Raw genomic sequence first — 16,286 nt, 5'->3', positions numbered from 1 at the left:
CTGGTCTAGCTTCTGTCCCCTTCCTCTCCAGGCCTGAAGGGTCTCAGACACCACATCACTTATTCATTTCCCTCCACAGGTACTGACTGACCAGCTGAATTTTTCCAACATTTTGTGGGTGCTGCTCAAGATTTTCAACAATAGGTCTGAGTTATTAAAAATGAGATTTGTGCTTGATGCCTAATTGTCAAATCCCATCTCTATAAAGCAGACGACACATCCATTCTAAATGACCATGATTATTTTGAAAGTAAACTTTATACATTCGGAAAAGGCAAGATTACAACAGTGTAAGTAATCAATACATTAGAACCAAACCAGTAACTTCAAATACAATTTCCATTAAAGATCACCAGTATTCATACAGAAACATTTGTTATTTTACAATTAAGACTAAAGTTATTTGTTACAGCACATTTACAGTTTGACTGATTAGAAAAAGCAAAATACTTGTACAAATTGTATTTAATCCTCACTCATAGTAGCTACATTACATGGAGTGCTTTTTCAGATGGTACAGCCCCCTTTCCGATGCACCCATTGTCATCAGGGCAGCATTCACTGGGATGAGACTGTGGATGATGGACACTTTCTGTGGTTATGGAAACCAGCGTGGGAGGCAAGCCACAGCAAGCCACACCAGAAGTGCTGCAGGTTTGTTCTAACTGTCGCACGATTTGTTTTAACGTCACAGGCCATGCTCCCGCCATACTCCTGCATGTGCTTATGCCATTTCCAAGGGTAGCCCAAATCACTTTCCGTTCAAGATCACCCTTGTGCGACCAAGCACAAGAAACTCTTCACTAATCAATCGAAATGGCCAGGACCAACTGAACTGTTGAGAGCTCAAGCATGATACATTCTTTAAAAAAAAAAGGCCACATACAAAGTTATTTGACATCTCCTTCCATGAGGCAGTGATGTAATATTACGCCCAGCACCTACTTAGAAAGTATTTTAGGGAAGTGAGCATTGTTGGGGTGGTCTGCTCCCTGGCCTGATAGTCAGCCTGTGCCTTATTTAAGTGGGAAAATGGAGAAAGGTGGAAACTTGTTCTTGTTGCAACCTGTCACTAAGCAGAACAGTTTGGTTCAAAAGGTGTCAGCTGGATAAATTCCAGAGTTATGACAGTAGAGGATATCGAAAGTTCTCATTCTTGCTTGTGATGCAGCCATGAAAGGAACACCCCACAATCATCATTTAAAAGCACGTGTTGACACAGGCCCTTGTGAACACGATACAGGTTGGACCAAGGATCACAGTGCTAACAATTCCAAAAGGACACATCAATGCAGAAGAGGAAAAAAAACACAATGAACACAAGAGATTCTGCAGGTGCTGGAAATCCGGAGTTACACCACACAAAATGCCGGAGCAACTCAGGTCAGTCAGCATCTATGGAGAGGAATTAAAAGTCTGTGTCGGGCTGAGATGTCAAATGTTTATTCCTCTCCATGGATGATATCTGACCTGCTGCATTTTGAGTGTGTTACTCGAGAAAAAGACTCCAGGCATTTGCCAGACATGTTTGCAAAAGCCAGAACAGCCAGATATGGAGATGGAGACTTGCAAGATCATGGTGGACTTTGCAAAAGACATGTAAACAAAAGAATAATCAAAGGTGGCAACCCTATTCTACATGAAGGAGTCTTTGACTGGGCACAGACTGGTCACTTCAGTACTGATACCACAAAGTAACGTAGCAAATGAAGCCCAGACAATGGATGTGAGTAAAATTGTCCTACGTTTAAATGTAGGATAAAATGCAAGATAACAATGTAGTTAAATTTAAACCCTTAGATTCTAAATCACAGACTGATGAAAGTCTATTTCAGATGTTAACCATTACACCAATGTAATGCAAAGCGCAGAACACCAATGATAAGCAAATTTCAGAACAAGCTGGAAAACTGATAAAGCTGCATTTTAACTTCTGATAGCACACAAGATTAAAAGCTTATGCAGAACCAGGATCCGACAGACTCTGACGAGACTAGTCTGTGTGAGCCTCTGCACATTCCTGCTTAATGATCGTGCCATGAAGAGCTGGTTAAAAACATGCAGCTAATGACGTGGCCATTTGCTGAAAATTAAGACAGATGTCTGTTGGCTTAATTAAGCAAAGCATCTGTTGGGGGATAACAGACATACAGAAAATGCTGAAGAAACTGAGCAGGCCAGGCAGCACCCATGGAGGGGAATAAACAGGCAATGTTATGGGCCGAAAGCTTTAATCGGGACTGGAAAGGAAGGAGGAAGGGGAGCGGGGGAGGAGTATAAGCTGACAGGTGATAGATGAGACCAGGTAAGGGGGAAGACAGGTGGGCACAGAAGGATGGAGTCAGAAGGTGGGTGGAGATGGGTGGAAGAGGTTAAAAGGCCAAAGAAGAATGAATCTGATGAGAGGACACTGGCTTCTTCCCCCTTCCTTTCCAGTCCTGAAGGGTCTTGGCCCAAAACATTGACTATTTATCCATAGAATATTTTTTGAAGGTAAACTTTGTACACTTGGAAAAGGCAAGATTACAACAGTGTAAGTAATCAACACCTTAGAACCAAATCAGTAACTTCAAATACAATTTCCACTAAAGTTCACCAGCATTCATACACAAACATTTGTCATTTTACAAAGACTAAAGTTATGTTTATCCATAGATGCTGCCTGCCCTGCTGCGCTCCTCCAGCATTTCTGTGTGTGTTTAGAGCATCTGCAGAATCTCTTGTGTGTATCTCTTGGGGGGCTGTGGGGGGAGAGAAGAACCTGGTAGAGAATTAAACATCTAGTAAATCACAAAGTGATCATAAGCGAGATGCTTGTTGCTATATTAGACGCTGTATTAAATAGTAATACTAAAATGGTACATGGAATATGTTCCCAGAAGTATAATTCATAGTTTCCAAAATGTCATCATTTCCAATCCAGCCACTGAAGTACAGTTTTAAAGCAGACCTCCATCACTGGGAAAGTACTCATTACATTGTGGAATCATACTTGCTCATTGCTACCAATCATAGGTATTGCCTCGAGCAGGTTTGCTCTTGTATGGAATAATTTAGTGTATTCAGTGAAGCACTAAGAAACTCGGCTTGTGCAGCTGAACTACAGAATCTGACATGCTTTTTGATATTAAGACCCTCCTTGAACTTGACTGAGGTATTGTACAGTGAACAGAAGCCACTTCCGGTTGGGTTGAGTTATTCTCCAATCCTGGCAATTTGCTTGCAAATGTTTCGTTACCATGCGAGGAGACTTCAACAGCGCACTGACAATGTCTCCTCGTATGCTGACAAAACACTCATAAATCGCCAAGATCACAGAACTCAACCCATCAACCACCTGAGCTAGACATTTTCCCAATTATTTCCAGAAGCCATTTCTATATTAGAGGCAATATGAAAACTTGCTTTCAAGCTACGTCACAGAAATTGGAATGCTTGTCGAGAACCGTCCTCAAGCATAAAAGCTAAACTTCTCCACATGGAGATAATCTCACTGTAATGGTGTACACCACGTGAGCAGGAGAGACCGGAAACAAGAACAGTGCCACAGTTGTGTGCACACACAGGCAAGGCGACATTTGTACAGAAATGCACTTGCACACTGATTTTGGATTGCTGGATCGGGGAGACAATTAAAATGAGCAGCTTCGTTTTAGGGTTGGTACCTTAATGGTGAGTGTGCCCAGGTCACGACATCAGCTGCATGCCATTCCCAGGGAGCAGGGTGGAGGGAATTCAAATCCATTCTGCGCCACTCCTACCTTCAAAGCTGGTTTGTGAGTGACGTTGTCAAAGGGCAAACCTCATCCAAAAAGATGATCAAAGTAGTTCACTGGGGGGAGCAAGTAACCTGCTGGGACAAGAGAATAGCTCATACAGTAATGAAATAGCTTCACTGGTGGAGATAGTTCTCACCACTTAAAAGATTAACTAGAAAGACACAAACAGTTACACACATCTTCCACAGCACTGGCCACCAGGGCTCCGCCTCAGTGTAACCTTTGGTTTAGTCAAAATCAATGCCCGTGTGCCAAAACTGGACAATCTAGATCAGTGCACAATAGAGGGGACCCTGGACCCTTATTTTGTTCCTGCATTTTGCCTCATGCATTGAAAGCAAATTGTTCAAGCCAGTTTGGTTAAATTAAGGCTTTCTTCTAGTCAGGGGCTCCCAACCAGGGGTCCACAGACCTTCGGTTAATGGTACGGGTCCATGGCGTAAAAAAAAACCAGGCCGTGAACCCCGCTCTAATGGCTTTAGTGGGCAAAACTGCTATCATCTCAACACAGCAAAGACAGTAGCTGGTAACAAATCACAATAATAAAACCAAGACCCCTGTTTCTGATCTACAGGCAGGCAGGTCTAACACAGGAAGGGACAGTATTAAGCTGTGATGGATGCAATGTCAAGGCACACCAGTGTGGACCATGGAAGACACCATCACCCAGAAACTGTACACCAAGCACACTGCCACATTTGCAAAGGGGAAAAGAGGTCCCCAAGTTAATTCTCCACCAGATGCTGCCAGGTGGGCTTATCACTAACATACAGAATGCCCAGCATCACACAAGCACTCAGATTGAGTTTCACAAGGGACATCACACAAGCAGAGACTGAAAGCTGCTGCAATCACCATGACAACCGCCGGTAGCCAACAGGAAACCATCACAACTCCGTCGGCGATGTAGGGAGGACCAGAAGAGGCTGCGCTCACTCACAGCTGCACACCAAAACAAAAGAAATAGCCGTCTTCAACCCAGGTGCGCCATGGTGTCGGCAGGCTAGCCTCAGTGTGATGTTCTGCGGTTGTCCACGTGATGGGACCGTTATTTGCCAGACGGGCTGAAGACATTTCTCAAAAACCAAATGTTAGTGAAGGCAGAGGAGTGGGCCAGTGCGCAGATCACATGATCTCACAGCAGGAGTTCTGTTTCCGAGCCTTAAGGAAGAAGAGAAAACAAATTAAGTGTTTTTTTTAAAAAAAACACGAAAACCACTGAGCCCGTTCTGAGCACCTTCACACATCCAAGGCCTGTCTCAAACATGGATGAAGCTGACCACGAGCAGTTCCATTTCTTGAAAGGCAAACAAGAGTCTAAGTCAAAATATCAGAATCAGGTTTATTATCTCCAGCATGTGACGTGAAATTTGTTAACTTAGCAGCAGCAGTTCAATGCAATACAGAAGTTAGCAGAGAGAAAAAAATAAAATAATAATAAGTAAATCAATTACAGTAAACATATATTGAATAATTAAAAACCAGCAAAAATAGAAATACAGTATATTAAAGAAGTTTCAATGTCTATTTAGGAATTGGATGGCAGAGGGGAGGAAGCTGTTCCTGAATCACTGAGTGTGTGCCTTCAGGCTTCTTCTGTACCTCCTACCTGACGGTAACAGTGAGAAAAGGGCATGCTCTGGGTGCTGGACGTCCTTAATATTGGACGCTGCCTTTCTGAGACACCGCTCCCTGAAGATGTCTGGGTACTTTGTAGACTAGTGCCCAAGATGGGGCTGACTAGATTTACAGCCTTCTGCAGCTTCTCCATATGTAGCCTCTCCATACCAGACAGTGATACAGCCTGTCAGAATGCTCTCCACAGTACAACTATAGAAGTTTTTTGAGTGTATTTGTTGACATGCCAATTCTTACTAAATAAATGCATTATCAATGTACACACATCACTATTTACCTACTACTTAGAGATTTATTTTCTTGCAGGCATTTACAGGAAAATAAATACAATAGAATTTATGAAAAACTATACATAAATAAAGCCTGATAACCAATGTGCAATAAAATTAAAATAAATATTAAGGAAGTGACTCTGCAAGTTGTGGAATCAGCTGAGAGTTCACTTGCAGACGGTCTGTACGGTTTGTGGCAGCACAGTACCATAGTGGTTAGTACCAATGCTTTACAGTACTGTGACCTGTGTTCAAATCCCACCGCTGCCTGTAAGGAATTTATACGTTCTCCCTGGGACCGCGTGGATTTCCTCCGGGTGCTCCGGTTTCCTCCCACAGTCCACAGATCTACCAGTTGGAAGGTTAATCGGCCACTGTAAGTTGTCCTGTTATTAGGTGAGGATTTAAGTTGGGCAGTGTGGCTCGAATGACACACTCCACACTGTAGCTCAACACATCTCTCCTACAATCACCGTTAGCACAGGTGCCCCACAGGCTCTCCGCTTAGCTCCCTGCTCTACTCACTTTACACTTATGACCGTGTGGTTAGGCACAGCTCCAATTCCATAGTTAAGCTTGTCGAATCGGCCCATGGGGGGGGGAGATTGAAAACCTAACTGAATTGTGCCACAACAACCTCTCACTCAACGTTAGAACAATCAGAGTATGTGAGATAAAGGTGACCACTTAGCCCATCTCAGGGACAGTCAGAGCACAGAAGCAGGCCTTCAGCCCAACTTGTCAATTGCGAGCGAAATCCCATTTAAACTAGTCCCATTCAGCTGTGTATGACCCATAATTCAAACCCTTCCTACCCACGTACCTGTCGAAAGGGCTTTTAAATCCATGCTGTTACTGTATCTGCCTCAACTATATTCTCTGGTACTTACATACCCGTGTGTGGAATGGTTTCCACCTCGGTTCATATTAGTTACTCTCTTCTTACCTTAAACCTATGCTCTCTAGATCTTGATTCCCCAACTCTAGAAAAAAGACTGTACCTACCCATGTCCCTCATGATTTCAGACGCATCTCTCTATCACCTACATTTTAAGTCCTAGTCAGCCCAACCCCTTCTGATAACCCAGCCCCTAAAGACCCGGCACCATTCTCAAATCTTTTTTGCACTCTTTTCAGATTACTTTGGATAACTCAAGTAATTGAGAAAATAGCCAGGATTCCCTTTGTTGATTTGGGACACTATGTCCCTTTAATTGGAACATGAGACTGTTGCCAAATCGTTTCTAACTAGCATCAATCATGTGCACTTGAGTGGCCGTTAGACATTACACCTTGCTTAATGTGAACAGTGAAAATTAAATGATTTCACTACTTCAAGTTAGGAACTATGAAGAATATGATCATAATGAAAATGAAGATTTGTTGGATGCAATCATTGAAAGCATTGTACCAAAAATACCAAGGTGGGAAATATGAAGACAAGGAAGGTTACGAAGATGACATATCTGAACTTGAGCTGACTACACAGGATACCAGGAAATTTATTGTTGGATTACAATACTACTTCATGCTTGAAGAGAACGAAGGTGTCTGCACTGATTTTGTCCATTTACAGTCAAAAGCACACTGCAGCATCCACAGGATCAGTTTCTCCATCTATAACTATTAGGACCTAATACAGTTTTAAGGAGCTGTAGTAGTATTGGTAGTATCGTAATTTGTTCTGAATTTCATTCAAATAGATAAATTTTTACTCAGCTAAACAGTAATTTGTCTTTTTATACTATGAAACTTTAGTCAATTGGGGCAGCTGCTTAATTGGGCCAAAATGTGTCCTGATGTGTCCCAATTAAGCAGAATCCACTGTAATTAACATTTTGGGCCAGAGACCAAAAGGGCAAATAAAGGAAATAGGACATTCTGTGATTCCACTGACTCAGAAGCACAAACTTACCGTTTTGTAGAAAGCTTTTGATTGTGTGCCTAAAACTTCTGATTTTGACACCAGATCATCTAGTTTCTCTCCTCGTTCTAGCAGAGACTCCATTGTGCTATGCTGCAAAGCACCACAGTTATAAGCCAAACAGATTTACAACAGGTGATAATTCTTTATGCTACACACATGTACAAATGCATCACACAAAATGCTGGAGGAACTATGGATGCCCCTTTAGAAGAGAGAAGAGGAAGCATTTCTTTAGCTAGAGGGTGAAATTCATGATCACAGATGATTGTGGAGGCCAAGTCACTGGGTATATTTAAAGCAAAGGTTCTTGATTAGTAAGGGTGTTAAACACTATGGGGAGAATGGGGTTGACAGAGAAAATAAATCAGTTATGATCGACTGGTAGCACAGACTCTGGACAGAATGCCCCAATTCTGTTCCCATGCCTAGTGGTTTTAACAAACAGTTAGTGTTTCCATAAGACATGGGAGCAGAAATAGGCCAATTGAGTCTGCATCGCCATTTAACCATGGCTGAACCTTTTCCCCTCCTCAACCTTCAGGCCACTGTAGATGTGCTGAGTTCCTCCAGCATTGTGTGCAGGTCTGGAATTCCAACATTTACACAATCTCTTGTGTTTAAGTACAAATGTAGCTGTCTATCATGCCTGCAATTATTTACAGTTCATGAAAGATAGGTAAAATTATTTTCTGAATTTCTCAGATCTGAACATTGTTTCTATTTTATAACTCTCATTAAATGGTGACTGTGGAGCAAGAGTGAATGATTAACAGGAAATTATAATCCTAGAGGAGTCTATAGGTAAGGTGTAACACATGGAAGACAAAAGGTTAAATGACTGGGAAAATGGAACACAATGTCAGAAAATGTAAAACTGTCCATGGTAATGCAAAATCAAAAGTATTAAAAGTATGGGAAAGTCAGCAGATGCGGGAAATCCAAAGCAACACACACAAAATGCTGAAGGAATTCGGGTCAGGTCGAATCTGTGTAAATGAATGGTTTGGGACGAGACCCTTCTTCAGGACTGGAAAGAAAGGGGGAAATGCCAGAATAAAAATGTTTGGGGGGTGGGGAAAGTTGGACAAGCTAGAAGGTGATAGGTGAAGCTAATTGGGTGGGAAAGGTAAAGGGCTGGAGAGAGAGGAATCTGACAGGAGAGGACAGTGACATAGGAGAAAGGGAAGGAGGGAGGATCCGTGGAGGTGATAAGGCAGGAGAGAAGAGGCAAGATGCCAGAATGGGGAATAGAAGAGGGGAGGGATACGGAGTTTCTTTTTTAAACTGAAAGAAGAAATCAATATTTATGCTATCATGTTGGAGGCTACCCAGAAGGAATACAAGGTGTTGCTCCTTCACCCTGAGGGTGGCACATCTTGGCACAAGAGGTGGCCGGGACCGACACGTTGGAATGGGAATCAGAATTAAAATGTTTAGCCACTGGGAAGTTCTGCTTTTGGCAGATGGAGTGAAGGACCTCCTCCAATTTACGATGGGTCTCACTACCATAAAGGAGGCTGCATTGGGAGCACTGGGCATAATCAATGAGCCCAGCATACTCGCAGGTGAAGTGTTGCCTCATCCGCAAGCACTGTTTGAGGCCCTGAATGGAGACAAGGGAGTTGGTGAATGGGCAGGCGTAGCACCATTTCAATAGTGAGAAACTGTACTGCTCCGTGATACACACGTATCCATGTACATCATTTGTAAAATTATACAGGACCAGAAAACAAATGTTTAATTATTGCAATGGCAATTGAGTGCAGAAGTAAGAGTTTATACATCTGGAATGATATGCACAGTATTGGTCTACTTATTTCAGGAAGGATAGTAATGCGTTCAAGAAAATTCAGAAGAGTTTACTAGACTAATGCCTACAGTTGGAGGGCCATCTCTGAGAAAAGTTGGACGGACCAGGCTAGTATCAATTGAAGTTCATAAGAGATTAATAAAACACAAAGATGCTGAAGGGACTTAACAGGGTGGATATGGAGAGAATATTTTTCTCTTCACATCATCTGTTACTGTCTGGTTTGATGCAGCACACCCCCACAATGCATGAAAACTACAGTGAAATGTCAGGTCAGCAGGGCAGGTAATTGGCTGGAATCTACCATCACTGCAGGACTTGAATGTGACCAGTACAAGGAATCAGGCAGGAAAAAAATCATTGCGGACACTACCTTTTCCAAAAACTCCCTTATGGAAAGCACGCTAAGGCTATTGACATCTTAAATGTTTCTTCCCCTAGGCAGTTAACCTGATCAAAGTTCAAAGTAAATTTATATCAAAGCATGTATATGTCTCCTGAGATTAATTTACAGTAGAATTCTCAGTAAAACAAAATACAATAGAATCAACCATTCCAATTAACACTGCACTGTAAAGACTCCAAACCACTTTATAATGCTATTTACATTGTAAATACATGCACATTTTATTCCATATCCATATTTTAATATCCAAATTTACTTTTTATCCAATTCTTTATATTTGTTAACTGTTGAATATCACACCCTGACCAACACAGCAAATTCCTAATACATGTGAATGTAAATGGTGACTAAGTTGATCCTTGACCCTTGAGGAAGAATCTAGAACTAGAAGCCATTGTTTAAAAAGGGATCACCTATTTAAATTAGACATGGCAGAACTCTCGACTCTTAGAGGATAAAGCAGGTGTTCCCAAACTTTATGCCATTAACCCCTACCATTAGAGGGGTCCACAGACCCCATGTTGGGAACCCCTGGGGTAGTGGGTCTCTGAAACTCTTTAAAGCATAGTGGAGGCAAAAATTATTTAGAGCACTGGCAGGCAGGTGTGCACAGTTACAGTCTTCTAGGCAGTTAAACTGATCAAAGCTCAAAATAATGAATGTAGTGGTTCGTATGAACACTTTACAGTACCAGTGACCTGGGTTCAATTTCCTCTGCTGCCTGTAAGGAGGTTGTACATTCTCCCTGAGATCGCGTGGTTTTCTCTGGGTGCTCTGGTTTCCACCCACAGTCCAAAGGCTTATGGGTTGCTAGGTTAGTTGGTCATTGTAAACTGTCCCGCGATTAAATCAGGGGATTGCTGGGCAGCGTGGCTCAGAGTGCTGTATGGACCTATTCTATTCTGCACCTTATCTCAATGAATGAATGGTCGAATAGGCTGGACGGGGCCACGTGGCCTACTTGTCTGTGCCAGCTCATCTCGTCAAAAAGTCAGCGACTCTCTAGACTGAGAAAAGCAGCAGTGTGTAGAATGCAAGCACGATGGGTGCACAGTCTGGTAGGGTTGATTGACAGAGACGGGAAATGGCATTGAAGCAGTCAGCTGGTAGTCAGCGAAAGGGGTCAAGGAAGGAGAGGGGATACCAGCTCCATACCGTACAACCAGGTTCAAACATCACTAGTCATTCACCCCGACTCTTACCAAGATGACTTTGGTCTCATCCAGTTCCGCTTGTACTTTAGTCATTGCATCGGCTTCTCGAGGGTTCTGTAGAAAGGCAGGCAAACATAGTGGGTGAAATAGTGATCTAGAGGGAAGCATGTAAAACTGAGGGAGTACTGCACTTATCGATGTGCTTCCAACTAACTGAATTCCAGGTCAAAATAGTATGTTTAATCCTTAATTACAAAAAAATTACTCAACTTCATGTAGAACAAAAATGAGCGTAATTGAATCAAATTCAAACAAGGTCAAGGGGTCAAAGATGTGCAGTCAATGAAAGATATGCTCCCTACTCACTCCCTCTCTATACCGCCAAGTAGGTAAACAGATGACCATATTCGTTTATTTTAACCGCCACGCACTGTCCGTTAACTTCCACACACACGCTCACATGACAAATCACCTTAACCCAGAGCAAGGATGTGCAACACAGAGACAGCGACTTTAATGTAATTTAAAGTACATATATGCCACCATATACCACCGTGAGATTCAATTCCTCGCAGGTATTCACAGAAAAATAAAGGAATACAATAGAACTTTTGAAAAGCCATAAACAAAAACAACCAATGGGTAAAAGACAAATCATGCAAATAATAAAATATAATACTGTGAGTAATACCTTATCCGAAATGCTTGGGGCCAGAACTGTTTTGGATTTTGGAATATATAATGAAACAGCTTGTGATTGCAATCACTTCCAACTCTGAATCTGTGTGCTACTGGAAAGCAGTCTATCTTATACTTGTTCATGTACTTAGTAAAAATTATTACATACCATTAATATAATGAAAATGTGTGTGTAGGGTAACAAAAGCAGTACAGCAGCTTCTGGAGAATACCTGAATCAGCTGTTGAACAACAATAACCGCAGCCTTTCAATCTCCAACTACCCTGCCATGCTTTGATTAAAAGGTTACTATACACTGTATTTATATCTTACTTTTTTTAAGGTTTTATGTAAAGTACAAAAACAATCAGCAATGTAGATTTGTTCTAGTGTTAAATTTTAGTCAGCGACGATCTTGGAGAACTTATCAATGCATTTCTCTGTTGCTTTGTGATCAGCAGACACAATCCTTAAAAATTTAATGCTGTGTATCTTAAATTTCTTAAACCAACCTGCTGAGTATTTACAATTACTTTCAATTTTCAGTTCAACATGATAGACCTTTGCTTGTTTCATGATCAGCACACCAAGCAGCATGTTCACTACAATGCTGACAAATCCACTCTTTCAATACACAATCGAGATCTTTATTATTCACTTTATGCAGTGTTTTTCTATTTTTCATTAACTTCAGTTCATTACATATGTGAGGTGACTTCTTAGAACTGTCTGTGATGCCTGGAGATCTGCATATCAGCACCTTGTGGGATTTTTCCATCTGCAATGTCATGTCTGCACTCAAAATTTTTTTTTTTGGATTTTGGTCTTTCAGATGAGGTACTCAACCTGTACTGAGAATACGAGCTGCATAATCCTTGAAAGTGAATCTATAGTTTTTCAGTTTATTATCACTGGCATGTCGTGAAATTTGTTAACTTAGCAGCAGCCGATCAATGCAATACACAATATAAAAGAAAAAAATAATAAAGTAAAGCAATTACAGTACACACATATTGAATAGATTAAAAATCTTGCAAAAAGCAGATATAATATTGATTTTAAAAAGTGCGGTAGTGTTCATGGGTTCAATATCCATTGAGGAATCGGATGGCAGAGGGAAAGAAGCAGTTCCTGACTCGCTGAGTGTGTGCCTTCAGGCTTCTGGAGTCAATTTAGCATTGAGGTGAGTGAGGTTATCCAAGCTGGTTCAGGAGCCTGATGGTTGTAGGGCAACCATTGTCTGAAGAACTACACGCAAGAGGAGTGAATTAATTTGACACAAACTTTCACCTGTGATGCACTCTCCAAAATTCCAGGTGAAAAATATTGCAAAGTATTTTGATAAATAATGATCCCAAAAAAAAAGGGAAAATGAACCAGGGAAGGCAGGTTTGCAATTCTAATAGGGTTGTTCTTTCATTATGTTGGTGTAACAATGGATTTCCTTCTTCGCTTCACTTTCTATCATCACCTCAATGCACCGAACAGAAATGGTGACCATTCTTTCCTGTCTTGCTCAAGGTCATGATAAGCCTCTTGATGTCTACAGTCACAGCTATAGATATATATAAGCAAAACTATTTGAAGACTTTAAAAAATCTAGGAGTAGGACAACCAGTGGGAAATAAAGGGAGCTTTTTCTGACTTGGGAATAAAGTAAACCTTTCCTAACTGACTGCCAGTGACTGGTGGTGCTCATTTAACGTTATTTGTCAATGAGATGGGTAGTGGAACTGATGCCTTTGTTGCAAAGTTTGCAGATGATATGAAGATAGGTGGAGGGGCAGGTAGTTTTGAAGAATCAGAGAGGCTGCAGAAAGACTTAGACTAGGAGAATGGGTAAAGAAACGGAAGATAGAATACAGTGTCGGGAAGTGTATGTTCATGCACTTTGGTAGAAGAACTGAGACACGAAGGGACTTGGAGCCCTTGTGCAGGATTCCATAAAGATTAATTTGCAGGTTGAGTCTGTGAGGAAGGCAAATGCAATGTCCGCATTCATTTCAAGAGGACTAAAACATAGAAGCAAGGATGTAATGTTGAAATTTTATAAAGCACTGGTAAGGCCTTACTCAGTACTGTGAGGTTTGGGCCTCTTATCTTAGAAAGAATGTGCTGAAACTGGAGGGGGTTCAAAGAAGGCTCACAAAAATGATTAAGGATTGAATGGTTTTGTCATATGAACAGCATCGGAAGAGTGAGGGGTGAAACCTACTAAACGGTGAAAAGCCTTGATAGAGTGGCTATGGAGAGAATGTTTCCTATCGTGGGACAGCAAAATCAAGAGGACACTGCCTCAGAATATAGGAGAGTCCTTTTAGAATGGAGATGCGGGGGAATTACTTTAGCCAGAGAATGGCCAGAGTGGAATTTTTTGCCACAGGCAGCTGCTCAGGCCAAGTCTTTATATGTATCTTTAAGGCAGAGGTTGATAGATTCTTGATTGATCAGGGCATGAAGGGATACGGGGAGAAGGCAGGACATTGGGGTCGAGAGGAAAATTGGATCAGTCATGATATAATGGCGACGTAGACTCGATGGGCCAAATGGCCTAAACCTGTTCCTATATGCTATGGTCTAAAAGCAAAGTATTATTTAAAAGATGTTTAAAAGGTTGGAAAATGTTGATGGTGTATTGTATGCTAATCACTGAAAGTAAACACACAAGCAAGCAGTTTGATAACAGCAGCAAGTATGTTTTATTACAGTGGCAGTGACTGACGTTTAATTTCAGCACCATAAGGAGTTTGTATCCTTGATTCGATTTGATATGACGCATTTCACTGTACGTCTCGATGTACATGTGAGGAATAAAACTAATCTTTATCTTTGATAATAAACCCAATTCTGAGCTTCCCTGCAATACTCTCTTTACAAAACAATGTATGTGAATAAATAATAATTCTTAAAGGAAAAGGTACCAAGGACTATGGGAAACAGGCAGGGGAGCAAATCAAATAGGGCAGTTCTTTCATAAAGACATACACAAGATGCTGGGAGAAACTCAGCAGGTCAAACAGCATCGATGGAAATGAATAAACAGTTAATGCTTCAGGCCGAGACCCTTCTTCAAGACTGGAAAGGAAGAGGGAAGAAGCCAGAAAGTGGAGGGATAGGGTCACCTCTGACCCTCCCTGCAATGAAATGCAGTTGTGTAGAAACAAAGATCAACTCTTGGCTGGTACAGTACCTGATAGCGAGCCAGCTGAGCATCCAGTCCTGTGTAGTGAATAGTGTTTGGATTTCCCCCCGGCCAGTCTATACTGTCCACCTGCTTGGAGAAGTCATCTAGTACCTAAACACAAAGAGAACATCAGAAGACTGTGAGACAGGGGGAGACAGAGAGACAGAGAGACAGGCCCTTCAGCCCACTCCAATAATCAAGCACCCATCGTTACATTAACCCTACCAAAACTGGCTCGTACCACCCCCCACCATATTCTCATCCAACTTCCCTCAAATGGGCAATTAACCCCAAACTATTGGGATGAGGAAGGACATACAAGACCACAAGACAGAGGAGCAGAATCGGGCCATTCAGCCCTTTGACTCTGCTTCACCATTCTATCACGGCTAGCTTGTTTTCCCTCTCAGGCCTATTCTCCCACCTCCCCCCTTTCAAATTAATCATGGCTTTAAATGCAAGACCATAAGATACGGGAGCAGAATCAGGCATCTGGCCCATTGAGCCTGCTCCGCCATTTCACTGTGGCTGATCCATATACCCACTGACCTGGCCTCCACTGTCATCCATGGGAATGAATTCCACACATTCACCACCTGAAACACAAGGGAAGTTTATGCCATCTCAGGGAGAGCGTGCAAACTCCACACTGATAGCACTGGAGGTCTGGAAGAAAGCCAGGTCCACTGTCAAGCAGCTGCTCTACGTGTTGGGTTGTACGGTTATTTCAGTGGAATTTAGAGACCATCTGTGCAATTGAAAAGCATTTGCACCAGACAAGAAAAAGCCATTCAGCCTAGTGTGAACTTTCTGCACTCATAGTTCAAAGTTAATTTACTATCAAAGTACATACACACTCAGTAGCCACTTTTTGACCTTATCGGGGAAAAGGCGGGCGACTGGAGCTGAAAGGGAAATGGATCAGCCATGATGAAATGGTGGAGCAGACTTGATAGGCCAAATGGTGTTATTCTGCTCCTATATCTTATGGTCTATTAGGTACCAACTGTGCATAAAGTGGCCACTGGGCATAGGTTGAGGTCTTCCACTGCTATAATCCATCCACTTCAATGTTCGATGTGTTGTGTTCAGAGAAGCTCTTCTACACACCACTGTTATAATGCATGGTTATTTGAGTTACTATCACCTTCCTGTCAGCTTGAACCAGTCTGACCATTCTCCTCTGACCTCTCTCATTAACAAGGCGTTTTGACCCACAGAACTGCTGCTCACTGGACGTTTTTTTCCACCATTCTCTGTAAACCCCAGACACTGTCATGTATGAAAACCGCAGGTCAGCAGTTTGAGGTACTCAAACCACCCCATCTGGCACCAACAATCATTCCACAATCAAAGTCACTTCGATCACATTTCTTTTCTGATGTTTGATCTGAACAACTGAACGCCTTGACTATTTTTGCATGTTTTTATACACTG

General features: G+C 41.9%; 1 protein-coding gene across 1 annotated transcript in view; it reads right to left on the bottom strand.

Moving 5' to 3' along the window:
• Positions 1 to 226: 226 nt before the first annotated feature.
• The window catches only part of ykt6 (YKT6 v-SNARE homolog (S. cerevisiae)), a 28,446-nt gene continuing 12,386 nt past the window's right edge, over positions 227 to 16,286 (bottom strand). Inside the window, exons 5-8 of the mRNA XM_063057165.1 lie at positions 14,856 to 14,960; positions 11,035 to 11,100; positions 7,605 to 7,706; positions 227 to 4,940 (exon numbers count right to left, since the gene is read on the bottom strand). Coding sequence (XP_062913235.1) covers positions 4,905 to 4,940; positions 7,605 to 7,706; positions 11,035 to 11,100; positions 14,856 to 14,960 — 309 coding nt within the window. The 3' untranslated portion in view covers positions 227 to 4,904. The remainder of the gene's footprint in view (positions 4,941 to 7,604; positions 7,707 to 11,034; positions 11,101 to 14,855; positions 14,961 to 16,286) is intronic.

Source organism: Mobula hypostoma, chromosome 8, assembly GCF_963921235.1.
Source record: "Mobula hypostoma chromosome 8, sMobHyp1.1, whole genome shotgun sequence".
NCBI classification, from domain to species: domain Eukaryota; kingdom Metazoa; phylum Chordata; class Chondrichthyes; order Myliobatiformes; family Myliobatidae; genus Mobula; species Mobula hypostoma.
The sequence above is the reverse complement of the archived record's forward strand: the minus strand, read 5'-3'. Positions and strand labels throughout refer to the sequence as shown.